Here is a 15,069-nt window from a genome sequence, read left to right on the forward strand (position 1 = left end):
GGAAAAAATATATATTTGATTGTGTATTTGTGTCAAATATTTCTACAACACACACATGTATCTACTCTCTGTAGCAAGTGTAACACTGAACAAAAAAAGGGCCTCAGCCATTACGATGAATGGAGAAGAAGGGGTTTCCATTCGTCATAGTGTTTTACATTGAACACATCAGTGTTCAACTAGTTCTTATAAATGTACATTCATATGATGGTTTGTGTGTGTCATTTGAAAACAAAATACCATTTTGAGAAGAAATTACATTATTTTGAATATAAAAGTTTCATTTTGCAGGAGAATTGCAGGGTTTTGCCCATTGTTTGTCATATTTTTGGACGTGTGTGTAGAGTTCTGAGAGTATGAGGCATGCATGGCTTCAGAAAATGTGTGTAAACAATCGAGAAAAACTGAATGTATTAATAAGTATCATATTTTGGTGCATTGCGCCACCTAGTGTGTTGGCATCAGTTACTTCACTTTACCATTGCTGTTAGACCACCCTCTGGCTTTGAAGAGAAGTATGAGCATTTAAACTAGGAGTTAAATTAAAAACTTTCCAAAAACATTATCTGTTGCAAAGGCGGAAAAAATGTCAATAAATAAATAAATAGAGAAATATTTAGAGAGAAAGCCAAATTGTTCACAGAATAATATTGAGGAGGCTGCAATATGACACGGTGAGTAGGTCCTCCTACCACCAATAATAATTATTGGTTTTCATAACTCTTTGTGACTTTTCACAACTTAGTGAAACCAGTTGCATTTAATTAAAGTATCTTAGGTCAGTATGGAAGGCTCGTTAACATTTAGCACCTGCCTACATTAATTTGCTTGGTTTATACGTAAAATGAATATTTATACCTAGAATTGCAGACAACACGTATATTTAAGTTTTAATGATTCATAGCCACTCCAGACCTTGGCAGATGAGCCAAACTTTCTCCAATTGGATTTTTTTTTTTTTGTATCAAGAAGGATAAATTAATACACACAACTTCACATAATACAGTTAAATCTTATGCTATGCCGTGTTGCTGTAATATGCTGCATACACACCTGATTTTCATTCGAAATTGTATCTGCCAAACAAACTTGACCATTCTTCCTCTTCTTCTTCTAGTTTAAAGGCAGGTTCCAACCACGACTTATCAGGTGCATACCGCCACCTACTGTACCGGAGTATGTAGCATGAGTTACTGTAAGGGTTACTGTATATCACTTAATTAATATTTAATTAACCGGGAGACTGCTATTTACTTCAGTATTTGTATTGTTTAACCTAAAATGTATTACTATACCGTGTCCTAAAACCAAAAACAAAACAAAACAGAACTAACTAACTATAATGACCGAAAGGGGAGAATTCCAGTCTGTCAAACTTAGCCCTAACTTGTGATTGAGGTCGTCCTTCTGCATCCCTGATCAGAATCCCCCTGTCGACTCGGTAGGTGGCCGTGCGTCTGCCTGACTACAATTCGTAGCTGTCAGCAACAGAAAGCGGTGACAGCCCCACACGTTATTCGTGTTTAGTGCATTGTCTGTAAAAAAATTTTTAAAAAAAAATCGCGAAAATGTTCGAGGAGGCGAGTGAAGTGTTTGACAACATGTTCAAGTCATCGTTTCCTCTGACCTTCATCGTATTCATCCCCGCCGTGCTGATTCTGGTATCCCCACTGCCGGCCGAGGCGGCTCACGAGTTTACGGTGTACCGCATGCAGCAGTACGATCTGCAGGGACAGCCCTACGGTACGTCGCTACGCCGTTTCGTCTTTAAACCGAGATTGTTTGAGTCGGTGACAGACAGGGGCAACATTACCTGCCTTTGGCTTCCACATTAACCGGTGACTGAAGTCAGTCTGTTAGCCTATTAGCTGCTAATGTAGCTTAGCGTCGGTGTGGATTGGAGCTGGTTGCCCTTTACTGTGTGTGTGCTTATCATTACTTTTCTTAGCTCTAATATGGTTTGTTATGGTAAATGCAAATATTCGGGTACAGGTTATTCAATGAGCTTTACACAGGCATGTTCTAACAAGTCCTAAATGTATTAAATCGTATTTACATATTTGAACAAATGTTAATGGCAAATGTACAGTTTACTTTGCTCAAAGGTCTCAAAACGTCACCACTGAGCTATTCTTTAAGAGCTGAAACACAAGAATAACTACACTCAAAAAATCTAACAAAAGAAATGCAAACTTCAGTTTAAAAATACTTGATATTGTACTTTGGTGTGTGAAAACCAGACTAAATATGTTTTAACAGCAAATATTATTCCTCTCCACCGTCACTGATGCTTATTCATGTGGAATAGTTTTGTTTTTTTTTTTTCTTAACAATTTAATTATTTTTTGACGAGTGCTATGAGATGACTTATTGTTGTTATTGTCACTATATAGATACATTTTAATTGAATTAATAGAATGTTGAAGTAATTTTGAATAATCAAATAAGAAAAAATGACATCACATTCACCTTACTGGTGATTTGGCTGTGTATGTGCTCGTAAACAAGTGAACTTAAAGGTAATCACTGACCAAAAATCTCTTTAGATTGATATTCGTTGCTCTGTGTTGATCCTGTTTCATAGACTGACTTTTCTTGTGCCTTCAGGGACCAGAAATGCCATCCTGAACACGGAGGCTCGTACTGTGGAGGCGGAGGTTCTAAGTCGCCGCTGTGTGATCATGCGGCTGGCAGACTTCTCCTATGACAAGTATCAGAAAGCCCTCCGGCAGTCAGCGGGGGCCGTGGTCATCATGCTGCCCAAGAACATGTCTGCCATGCCACAGGACATAGTGCAGGTGCTGCCTTAGACTTACTAATTCAGTTTTTTATTGTTGAATGTGATTTGATTCCCTTTATCATCATACATCTATACACAACAGTGTATATTAAATGAATAAGAAAGTTGGCATTTAATGCTAGCTCTGGTGGCCAAAACCACAGCTGGTGCCACCATTTTGTCAGGTCACAGATTCTGTTACGACACCTGTCTACGACTTGAGACAAGTCATTGACAGGTGTCCACAGTCTTCAGCCACTGGAGCCAGAGCCAGAAAAAAAAGGAATTTGAAAGTGTCTTTAAAAAAAAAAAAAAACAGTGCACATATTTTGTTTATTGGTGATACATTAAACATATTTTATATGTTATATGCAAATCAACTACAGGTACCCTTTAATTTAACGTTTTCATTTTACACCAGGAAATCTCTGTTTTTTGTTTTTCATTACTGACTTTAGAGATTTTCTTTTCCATATCCAAAATAAATCCCACAAAGGGGATTATAAAAAAAAAAACTGTTTCTCACGCCAAACCGTTTCAAACCCACTAACTCTTAGTGTTCCCATCAGAGATGAACCATTATCTAACTGAAGCATGCACAACATGTTGTGAATATTTAAACCTCCCACCTCGTGAGTGGGAATATTATGGAAAGTAGCACAGTAGGTGCTGAGTTACTGATTATGTTGCATAACTAATTATCATCCCATGGTATTTTCTAGAGTTTTTAGGCTTCAGTTTGTTTTCTATTGTGTTTTTAAAAAGATCACCACAGGCCACAACCGCTGAAACCAAAAATAGAAAGGTGTTGGTGTCAGAATGAATGGTGGACATCTGTCTGATGATTTCTGCTGTTTGCTCACTATAGCAGTTCATGGAGCTGGAGCCTGAGATGTTGGCCACTGAGACCATCGTCCCAGTCTACTTTGCCGTGGAGGACGATGAGCTGCTCTCTATCTACACTCAGACCATGACCTCGTCCTCCTCTCAGGGCTCCTTATCAGCAGCTGAAGGTACAAACTCTCACTGATCTCTCCTAGTAGTGCAACTGTTTCTGTCATGTATGAGTCAGACACAGGAGGGTTATTCAGAACCGGTCCTAGAGGGTCACAATCCTGCATGTTCTACTGTCGGTGTCTCCCAACTGAATTTGGTGATTTATTTTCAATTGACAATGCAATAAACATTAGAGCTCCTCCTTGTAGTGATGTGGGCTTACTACCGATGTTGGTGTACATCGAAAACATGCGGGACTGCTGCCCTCAGGGACCAGAATTGAACTCAGTTGTCAGGAATCTGGACGGCTCATGGATTCAAACATTTGTCACTGTTTTTTTTTGTTTTTTTTAACCCTGCAGTCCTGCTGCACACAGCCACAGCTAATGGCTTTCAGATGGTGACCAGTGGAGCCCAAAGCAAAGCCGTCAGTGACTGGGCCATCACCAGTTTAGAGGTGAGAGGCAACATTAAAGCTGCTGGAGATTAACATGTTTTATCAGATAAAAACAGTGTTGGCTTCATAGATCAATAAATTGAAGATAATATACTTAAAAAAATTTAAAAGGTTGAAATTGCCGCTCAAAAGTTTGTTTTGCTCACCACTGTAAAAACTCTGTTTTCATGGACTGAATGTTGCAGCAAAACAATGACAAATGTTTATTTTAGAGTTTACACAGAAATATTCAAATCCAGCTAAAATGAAATATCTAGTGAAATGAGGTGACATCACAGAGAATACTGGAAAGAAACTACAACAAAAATTGTCAAACCAATCACTGTCCTCCTTCTACGCACCCGTTTACAGGACTCCACATCCCACAATGCAGTGCGCAAAACTTTTCCAAAAATGTCAATAACAGTTTTAACAGTGGAGATGAAAACAAACTTTGGCGCATCAATTTCAACCTTTTACATACATTTTACAAGCAAATTATCTTTGATTTATTGATCTATGAGGCCTGTCTTCTTTCCGTAGCCTGTGAAGCAACTTTATCCACAGCATTTTCAGTTTCTTTGAATAAAGGCAGTGGCTATCCGTACGGTTGCCATATCAATATATTGACATTCTATCCGTACGCAGCACCCCTATTTGGCTAGTTTAGGTCACGTGATAGGTCAGTTATTGGCCAGTTTCGGTCACGTGACTAAGACTATACCATTTCCTAAGAGTAACCCTAAAAATTGTTGCAATATTGGGTTATAGGCTAACCCTAATCCTAACCCTTAGATGCTACGTACTTGTTCTTTGGTAACCGTGCCAATAGCACCGGGGGTTGTCCGTACGGCAACCGTACAAATAGACACTTTCTTGAATAAAAGGACTCGAAACAATTATTACTTTTACACATGTTCAAATGGTTTAATCATGATCAGATGAAGTAAAATGTGTTCATTTTTTTTGCTGTGAATAGTTTTAGAACCTGCTCACAACCAAAAGTCATTGATTGTCATCGTGTTAACCCCAGGCGTAAACTCACTTTACACTTTTCTATTGTTATTACTGAAATATTTGTTGAATGTAGGGTTGTGTCAGTGTCCTTCCATGAGAAGACTGTCCATGATTAATAACTTGCATATTTGGGATCAGCAGACAATACTGCTGAGCTCAGGCCTTCAATATCTGACAAAGACTTTTGTTGCTTTAGATCAGATATTTACCATTCAGATTTAATGGAATCAAAATATTTCTGAGGATATAACTTTCTTTCTTTGTCTATAATCTTTTTATTTGTTGTTTAGGGTCGTTTGGCTGGAGTTGGAGAGGACTTGCCCACTATTGTTTTAGTGGCTCATTACGATTCCTTTGGTGTCGCTCCTGTAAGTTCACCACTTCTTTGATACGTCAGCTGATTATAGTTTAAGCCTTTTTTTTTTTTCAAGTAAAACAGACTTCATTGTTTGTAGTGCCTGTTGTAGAAAGTAAAGCTGTTTGGCCTTTGAAAGCATGTCTGATCCCAGTTTGTGCTGCTGTTTCCAGTGGCTGTCATATGGAGCAGACTCCAACGGTAGTGGTGTGTCCATGTTACTGGAGCTGGCTCGTCTCTTCTCTAAACTCTACACCTACAAAAGGACACATGCTGCGTGAGTCACCATGTTGCATCTCTCATCTTCTGTAGCAACATGAATGTGTTGCAGCGTCCCGTCACTACAGTGTGAACCACTAATTAATATCACATCTGCTTGTTTTAAACTGTGAGCAGCCACCGTTGGAATAGAGAGTTAGTTGTACAGTATGTCTAAAGTGTTTGCTGTCACTCACATTATAGTCATCTTGTTGCTCGTTTTTTCATGTGTTGTGTTCAGGTACAATCTGCTGTTCTTTGTATCCGGGGGAGGAAAGTTTAACTACCAGGGAACCAAGCGCTGGCTGGAGGACAATCTAGACCACACGGGTACGACAACCTGTTACTACACAGGAGCAGCACAACCAGGGTTTATGCAGCTACACGTCGCATCCTGTGTGGGAGAACTTTACCATTAAACACATCAGTGATGTGCAGTTGAGGATTAAAATAAAGCTAAAAGTGGATCAATTTGTTTTTTTAAAACAAGTTCAGAAACAGGACGACGGGTTCCGCTTACCATCTTTACATGATCAAATGTGTTTCTTTGAACAGATTCCAGTCTCCTCCAGGACAACGTCGCCTTCGTCTTGTGTTTAGACACTCTTGGCAATGGAGATGGTCTTCACCTTCATGTGTCCAAACCCCCCAAGGAAGGAACCCCTCAGTACGCTCTGCTGAAAGAACTGGAGATTGTAAGAGCCAAAATGTTTAAATATTCAACCATTTTCTACACTTTACTATGTCTGATTAGGGAAATGCAAGGATAATCACGCGCACACACACTGGCTAGGATTTGTGTATGCGTGCAAAAATAAGAAGTTAGTTGTTCCTGTGAGGCCATGTGTTACTATCGCACTAAAAAGTTTAGTTTAGTTTTTACATTGGTGCATTATGATAATAGTTGGCTCCAAATGATCCTCACAGGGAATGGCAGAGAGGAAATAAAATGTTGCAACGACACTAAAACTGTGTTTATATTATTTTTAATTAAACTACTTCTGAATTAGTGACATATTAGTATTTACTGTCTTTAGTTTAACCAAGTGTATAGCAGAATGTTATTGTCATGCCATTTCTGTCACCATGTTTGTGTTAAGAGTGTGCACTAAAAAAAAAGATTCCTTAGTAAAATAACAGCTTGATTCTCGTTAGATTGTTTGATGTGGATTTCACAATTACATTGGACAGTTCTGTCCACACGAGGCTTTTAAAGGGATAAAGAAATAGAAGTTATAAGGAAGTAAATGCAGTGTACAATAACATTACAATAACGTGCCCCACCCCTTCCTCCCAGGTGGTTGCGAGCCAGCACCCAGAGGTGAAGTTCTCCATGGTTCACAAGAAAATCAACCTGGCCGATGACATCCTGGCCTGGGAACACGAGCGCTTCGGGATCCGTCGCCTCCCAGCGTTCACGCTGTCCCACCTGCCCTCACACCGCCTGGCTCAGCGCTCCAGCATCATGGACGTGCGGTCAGTGTCCCCCTCCTCTCATTACGGAGTGGGAGAGCCCCCTGCTGGGTGGGTTCATTACTGCAAGTCTCTCTAATCTCCAAAAGCTCATTGTTTACTTCATGTAAACCATTTGACTTTTGATGCAAATCATACTTTTTTATATCTGCAGGCTTTTGTGAAACTGGCATGCTATTACTCACACTTTTTTCTTTAGGATTCCCTTCTTCCTCTGCGATGTTTCAACGTATTTAATCTGTTTGTAGCTGTTCATGGAACTGTGTTAATGTCCGACAGGCCTCATGTAGATGTGGATAAACTGGGCAGGAACACTAAGGTGGTTGCAGAAGCTCTTGCCAGGGTCATCTATAACCTCACAGAAAAGGTAGAAAGTGATGGAGAGAATTGTCGTCACTCTTTATTTTAAGTTTTATATATAGGGCTAACATTACGCTGTCATTATTCAGATTAATATGTCATAACACCTGCCATTAACATGAATAAGGTGTTATAAAGGCTTTTATTAAGTGTCTAAATTATGGCACCTTTGGAGCTACAGTATGTTGGCATTTTGGGTTAGTGGTTAGGGCAGACATGGGTAACTTGGTGGCCTGGGGGCCCTCACTTTAATTTAGCGTGACCCCCTAAGTGAACACACAAAAACACAACAAAAAAAAACATAAAATGAGACAAAAATATATTAAATATGACAGAGAAATTTCCAAAACCACACAAAACGACCTCAAACATACACAAAAATTACTTCAAAAACACAAAATGACAACATATTTGCACAGTCCAGCAAAAAATGCATAATATAGTATAAAAACACACAAAATAACACAAAACGTGAGAAAACTATACAAAATGTCAGATCCATTTATAAAAACACTCAAAACAACAGCAAATATACACAAAAATGACTTAAAAAAAACACAAAATACCAACAAATGTAGTCAGGGCAACAACTAAAATGGATAAAATGAGTGAAGAATACACAAAATGACCACAAAACACTGGCCGCACTGTGATAACAATTGCCCAGTTCTGGGTTAGGGTAGCAAACAACACTTAATAATAATAGTAATAATAATGACAGCCTTATGTATAAAACTTAAAATACAGTGTTACTGAATTGTCTAGCCATGAATTTGTGACCTATTGCATAATATTTTTTTTAATCTTTTTTACTACTGTTCTATTGCACAGGGAGCTCCCAGTGACCTGCAGATTTTCACAGAACAAATGGTTTGTCGCCACATTCCCCTGCTACTGTACCTCTAATACTGCCCAATGGCAGGTGTCCAATCAGCTGCCACGCAGAAGCTTGTTTAATGTCGCCTGTGTCTCTGTTCACCTTTGATGTCAGCAGGTGCAGGAAGAGCACCTGTCAGCAGTGGTGGACTGGCTCACAGCGCAGCCCCGAGCGGCACAGCTGGTGGACAAAGACAGCAGCGTGGTGTCCACTCTAGAGTATCACCTGGGACGATATCTCAAAGACATTAAGAGACACTACGTCAAAGCTGACAAAAGGTGAAGAGAAATGTGAACGGGACACTTTAATGGTGTTTATTCATGTGAAGACATTTCAGTTTGGTACATTACCAATGTGTTGAGATGCTTAAAAGCTACAACTTGTGAGTGTTGGTACAGTTTTCTGTCCTAGATACATAGTGTCAGGGTTGGGCTCAATTACATTTTTAAATTACAATAATGCTTTCAATTATCCATGTTCACTTACAATTATAGTGACCAACATTTTTCCCAATTACAATTATTTTTTATCAAGTCAATTAAGTTCTCAATTACTGAAGTTCAATTACAATTAACCACAAATACTGAGTCTAAATAACCCCATTAAACATATTTTTGATAAGTTTTGACCCATGTCTTATATCATCTTTAAAATACACTAAAAACAATTGTATATTTTTGTAAATTGTAATTTTTCTAATTTAATAATTAACTACATATAACATGCATAAGCCTTAGAACTGTAACATGGTTTCCCAGTAAACAGTTTTTATAGGATTTTCATGCCAATTACAAAGTCAATTTTCTGAGCTCAATTACAACATACAGTGTATATATATCCTGATTTTTCTCCCCGTCACAAAGTAATTATTGCTGCTTTGCTTTCCTCAGGGATCCAGAGTTTGTATTCTATGACCAGCTGAAGCAGACGATGAATGCTTACAGGTTTGGTTTTAAGGATCTTCTCTCTCTCTCTCAGATGCTTCATTGCACTACATATCAGCCAGATTTACTGTAGCTTTTGTAACAGCTAAAGTGCACCAAGACACCGCAGTTCTTACTAACTGTCTGTTTGACATTGGTCCAAAAAAAGCATCCTCCTTAATGTGAAGGCCTGACTCCTCTGTGGTGTTTGTCTCCCTGTCAGAGTGAAGCCGGCTATATTCGACCTGCTGCTGGCTGTGTGCATCGCAGCTTATTTAGGGCTGATGTATCTGGCGATCCAGGTGAGGAACCGTGTTTGTTGTTTAATCTTTTCTTCTGAAGAGTTCAACAAAACCAAATTGGGTAAAAAAAAAAGGATTGATATTTTTCTTGATATCATGTGTTCTCTTTGTTTGTTTGCAGAACTTTGGCCTCTTGTACAGTGTTGTCCGTAGGATCACCCAGCCTAAAGCCAAGATCCACTAAGCAGTCTGACTGCTCCCATCCAGCTGTTTGTCTCTTTAAATCCAGACACTGTTACAGAACCTGAACTGTGCTGCTGATGTCAGAGCAGCAGAAACCTTTTCATATCCCTCCTCTGGGTTCACAAACTATGATGTCAAAGCAAATCATTTGTTTTCTAAGACCACAACAATCTGGAAGAACTATTCCTCACGGAAGTCTCCTAATCAATTTAAGATGATCCCACATGATGGAAGCTCGTTGTTTGGGTGCTGTTGCTATGTTTTTTTAATCTTCATGTCATCTTTTCATTGTTTTTTTAACACTTTTGTCTTCAGTATGGAAATAAAACTCAGTCTTTAATCCTTGATCAGACACATTTAAAGCCTTATGGCAGATTTTCAACACTGGATGTCTTAAAATCAGTTTTATTTCACATAATTCATTACTGCCCTTTCTTTTGTCTTAAGGATTCATTGATGATTTTAACTATCTATCTGCATGACCTTTGAACCCCTCTGGTGCCATCATGTTTATCTATTGAAGAAAGTAAGAACAGTGAGTAAATAATGACAGTTTGTGGGTCGAGAAAGACACTCCTGTTCATGTTCAAGCTGTGATTAAAGTTGAAATAAAAACACGACGTGTTTCTTGACTGACATGTTTTATTTTATGAGAAAAGAATGAACAACATTGGCTGAATGGTATTAAAATTGTAATACAAAAAGAGCGAGAATGCGTCTTCATCAATCAGACTTGATTTTAGAAAGTGGTCAGATTCGCTGGGGAAAACACTGGGGTTGGTGAGCTTACAGTCCGTCTCTGGTCCATAAAATTAACATATACAATTTTAAATTAAGAGATTTCATCAATCATTCCTCAGTTGAAGTCATAACAATGCCCAAAGTTTCCCTTTTAATGTTGATTTACTGATTAACATTAAAAATAATACCAATAAATTACAGTGCAATGTACAAGAAATACCAACAGGGCTTTTCTACAGCCCATCACACACACACACACACCTCATTCAACACCAGCTCCCACAAACACCTGTGTTCTGCTGTGGGTGGATGTTTTGCTACAGTCGACGCAATAATCGAAACACTGTCACAACAGAAACAAACAAGTGCAGTTTTACTTCTCGATGTGAGAACAGAATCAAATTCCCTTAAATTAAGAAAAACTTTCCTAAAACCATCTTAAAAAGTGGACAAAATAACTTATTTTTATGAATTGAAATATGTTCAATTTAAAGTCACTTTCTTTGCAGACTATATTCACTCTTTGGTGTTTTCTCATCATAGTTTTATGTTCTGGCAGGTTCCGCTAACAGCAGCATAGATTTAGAGATTTCAGTGTGTGACGTGTGTATCTGGTGGCTGATCATCTGTGTACACCACAAAAGAGAAATGCTCTTGCTCTATAGTCTATACAAATAATTATTACCAAATCCATAGTTGGTTTGAATGTGGTCCATGCAATGTATAATAAGCTGTAAAGCCTGACATGGCAAGTTTCATAAATAAATATTTAACGATAAAATCTAAATCTGTAAAATTCAACTTCAAAATGAATCATATACAGCAGCCTTCATTTCTAATGAGGTTGATTAATCATTTTAATGAAATCTAATTTTTTTTAAATTGAATTCTAAATTAATGGAAATTGTTCAGATAAAGAACTTGATTGAGAATCTTATTTGAATGACACACATATGCATGTTTGCTTTGAGTCCGACATAATTAAGGTGAACACCTTGGAAAAGTATCTTAAAATAAATCAAGATGGTGAACACTTGTGACTTTGTCTTTGAAATAAATGTCAAACATTGAAACTTTGAGTTCAAAGGTGACATCAGTGCACAGTAGTACCATGAATTAGTCTGAGTCACACCTAAATCCAGATCACAGGTCTTTGTGGGTCCCAGTTTAGGTTTTGCACCTCAGTCATCACTAAAAACAAACTATGAATAATCTAGTCTCACAGTTGAACAGCAGCACAAAGGTTAAATCATGTCGTTTACAGTACAGACGTGTGCTGTGACTACACTACGCTGAGAGCAAACCGCCGGATTCAGATGGAAAACCCAGATCATGTGTGTGAGAGGGAGCAGATGACGCTTCCTGTTCCTCGGTGACACAGCACTGACTCACACAGAAATCTGGGAAGCACAAACATTGCTCTCACTGGGAAAAAAAAACAGCAGCAATTCATAAGAATGATAACTAAATAAAAAAAAAAATCAAGAATAACCTGAACTATAGCAAAGGAGGTGATGGTTCCATGTAAAAAAAAAATGATAAGATAGTTAAAATTTCAACCCCTGACGTTGTCATGATGACGGTGGAAGACAGACAAATGGAAACGGGATGAGCGCTTTGACATCTGCAGGCTGCTCCGGCAGCACAAGCACATGCTGGTCATCGCAACGAGAGCTTGGATTGGATGGGGAAGGTACAGCGAGTATAAGTTTCCTCTCTTTAGTGCTAAAGGGTGCAGCAGCAACACACACACACACACACACACACAAGCAGCACAGAACACACATGGCCTCACTTTGATCAGATGTGGGTGACATCACTGCCCCACATCTTCCTGTCATTAACAAGATTAATCTGTGACAGTAGGTCTGTGTGTGTGTGTGTGTGTGTGCGTGTGTGTGTGTGCGCGTGTGTGTTCAGCTGCTGCTGTTGCTACCGAAAAAAAGAAAAAAAAAACGAGCCATGATTACATAGCTGAAGAATTTTTCATGATTTCATAGCATATTTCCAAAGTCATTCCTATGTCATGCATCCTGAATACCATAATGTGTGCAATGCATACAGATTGTTCTTTTTTTCCACTATACTGATTTTCATCTTTACAACAACCTCTGGGCTATTGCTGCAAACATTTTTTTCTGAGGACTCATAAGCTGCCACCACCTACTGTACATTATAAACTGCTCCAGTCCAGGTCCCGTGTGCTCGACACAAATCCAATCATGAGGATGAAACTCAGTCACCGGCTGTGAACATGAAACCAGCAACAGCTCGTACGCCTTCATATCAGTGCAGCAACAGATGCTCGCAATGAAAGGAGGAATGACAGCTTAAAAGCTTCCTATAGGAGGAAGCCACGGTAATATTCAGTAGACATGCACACGCACACACACTGCAAACACACCTAACTGACTCTTGTGCGATATGAGAATGAATGCATGTAGCCACGCATACACAGGTTTGCTCCTCCATGATAATACTGCAGATGTAAATATGCGAGGGCCCATTCCAGGCCTCATCCTGAACCTGAACCCTTCTCTGAGTCTGAGTCCTCAAGCTGTGAGTGAACTGATGAATCTGACCTCCCCACCACCCCCACCACCCTGCTTCACAGCTCTCCCTCAGACTCGTTTAGTTCTATTGAATCCATCAAAATGTAAAGTTCCATAAGACAAAAAGTTATGTAAAATAACATTCACAGTGCTCTAATCAAACACCAAATCAAACTAAATGACAGCGATGACGTGACATGTCCTAAAACAACACCAGCTCGTCGCTCACAGCTCCTATTCGCCCTCTTCCTCTTGTTCCCACGCTCTCCTCCGCTCGGCCTTCAGCTAACTGTCTAAAGGAGCTTACGTCTCGTCTCACGTGTACGTGAAGCCTGATGCCAGGTGGAGGCGACGAAGCGTAGGTTATAAATGCTTCTCCTTGGTGATCCCGTTCTGCACGTGCTTCCTGTGGAGACAGAGGCAGTGAGACGACGTGAAGGAGTCTGAACGTTCAGGTTGGGTGTGAGACGACAGGAAATATCCACGCTCAAGAGAGCTGAGTCATCACGTTCATGTCGTCCCCATGTCATGTGATCGCAGGCTGTTCTGTTGAAGATTGGGCTTGTTCTACAGTACGGTGTACATTTTAGGACATCCTCAGGAGTGAGGTATCAGAAGTCAGACCAAACGACGTCAAATCACACGGCCTCAGGCTTCAAAATAAAAGTCATCAAACTCAACGGCCTCATTGTATTTTGAAGAAAACCACTTACAGTTATCAATATGTGCTGTTTCAGACACGAGAGTAAGTTGACAGCTTTTATTTTCAATTTATTTATTAACTATGTATTTAGACATCAAACAGTATGTTGATATATTTTAACTTTTAAAAAATAAAAGGACAGAACGCCGGCTTTTCAACTTACTTTGTCATGTGTACTTTCGGTTCCTTCAAAATAAAACAATGTTTTACGGCCTGGGGTCGTTGAGTCTGATTACATTTATTTTGAAGCCTGAGGCCGTGTCATTTGACGACGTTTTGGTTTGACAAGTGACGGCTTTTCATCTGACGGAGGTTTACCTGACACATGATACCTCTACTACTCTGAGACCTGAGGAAATGTACACCGCACTGTAGCCAATCAGAATAAGCCAAAATGATGAAATGTTCAGATTGAATCACTGCAGAGCCATTTCATTTTACATTTAGAAGTGTAAAAAAGGAGTGTCAGGGCTCGTAGAGCTTTGGTGCTCAAAGTGCACAGTGATAAGCAGCAGCAGATGATGACAGAGAAACACAAGGACAAGTGATAATCCTCAGGATAATCAGATAAACTGAACTCATGTTTTTTTAGTTTGAAGTGCTGACCATCGATAGGCAGGCTTTGCAAAACACGACCTGTGTGCAGCCCACAAAAAGGGGCGGGGCGGTGATTGTGAAATGTTGCGTGTCTTCGTATTTAGCATTTTTGAGACGTGTTCATTTAGAAGTTTGATGGTAATGTTCACAAATATATTGTGTCATTTATTCACTGCATATGCAGCCGTGGATCAGGCACCCATATTCACCCTCCTGATGCTACAACAGGTGAATAAACAAAACAAAGCTTGGTTCAAAGGTGACGTTTTCTGCTTTCCTGATTCTGAAGCTAAAATGCGGTGCTTCCATCTACATTTCTGTAATAATTTAACCTTGAAATACTGTAAATATTATCCTGTGCTTAAAATAACAGTTCCAGTGCTGCTTTACCATTTCATTATTCCATTGCATTTTGACAAAACAAAAACAATGCATATTAATGCTCATTGCTCCAATATAATTCATCAGTTTTCCACTTAGTTTGGAGTGAGGAACTGCTTGTTATGACTTCATCTTA

The 15,069-nt window shown here is 39.2% G+C and overlaps 2 protein-coding genes across 5 annotated transcripts in view; one reads left to right on the top strand and one right to left on the bottom strand.

Annotated features, from left to right (window-relative positions):
• The first annotated feature begins 1,421 nt into the window (after nucleotides 1-1,421).
• Nucleotides 1,422-10,579, top strand: ncln (nicalin). 4 transcript variants are annotated; one of them, XM_028444150.1, is made up of 15 exons: nucleotides 1,422-1,743; nucleotides 2,608-2,798; nucleotides 3,648-3,792; nucleotides 4,138-4,232; nucleotides 5,519-5,596; nucleotides 5,757-5,860; nucleotides 6,083-6,171; nucleotides 6,397-6,536; nucleotides 7,139-7,317; nucleotides 7,594-7,681; nucleotides 8,506-8,544; nucleotides 8,666-8,829; nucleotides 9,442-9,495; nucleotides 9,698-9,776; nucleotides 9,898-10,579. In XM_028444150.1, exons 1-15 carry the CDS (start codon nucleotides 1,569-1,571, stop codon nucleotides 9,958-9,960), a joined length of 1,683 nt encoding a protein of 560 aa, XP_028299951.1. In that variant the 5' UTR covers nucleotides 1,422-1,568; the 3' UTR covers nucleotides 9,961-10,579. The 4 variants fall into 4 exon arrangements, with proteins under 4 accessions (XP_028299951.1, XP_028299948.1, XP_028299952.1 ...); XM_028444147.1 differs by having other exon boundaries at nucleotides 1,423-1,743; nucleotides 7,139-7,365; XM_028444151.1 differs by having other exon boundaries at nucleotides 1,424-1,743; nucleotides 8,669-8,829.
• Nucleotides 10,580-10,583: 4 nt separating this feature from the next.
• Nucleotides 10,584-15,069, bottom strand: part of cers1 (ceramide synthase 1) — a 35,344-nt gene continuing 30,858 nt past the window's right edge. Inside the window, exon 7 of the mRNA XM_028444152.1 lies at nucleotides 10,584-13,658. Within this exon, the coding sequence (XP_028299953.1) occupies nucleotides 13,616-13,658 (43 nt within the window). The 3' untranslated portion in view covers nucleotides 10,584-13,615. The remainder of the gene's footprint in view (nucleotides 13,659-15,069) is intronic.

Source organism: Gouania willdenowi, chromosome 4 (assembly GCF_900634775.1).
Source record: "Gouania willdenowi chromosome 4, fGouWil2.1, whole genome shotgun sequence".
Classification (NCBI taxonomy): Eukaryota; Metazoa; Chordata; class Actinopteri; order Blenniiformes; family Gobiesocidae; genus Gouania; species Gouania willdenowi.

What these genes read in the sequence shown, in the direction of transcription:
- ncln (XM_028444147.1), top strand. Translation starts at nt 1,569, where the DNA reads ATGTTCGAGGAGGCGAGTGAAGTGTTTGACAACATGTTCAAGTCATCG. An exon ending in TGCCACAGGACATAGTGCAG is followed by an intron (nt 2,799 to 3,647) that starts GTGCTGCCTTAG and finishes TGCTCACTATAG; the next exon opens with CAGTTCATGGAGCTGGAGCC. An exon ending in GGGCCATCACCAGTTTAGAG is followed by an intron (nt 4,233 to 5,518) that starts GTGAGAGGCAAC and finishes TTTGTTGTTTAG; the next exon opens with GGTCGTTTGGCTGGAGTTGG.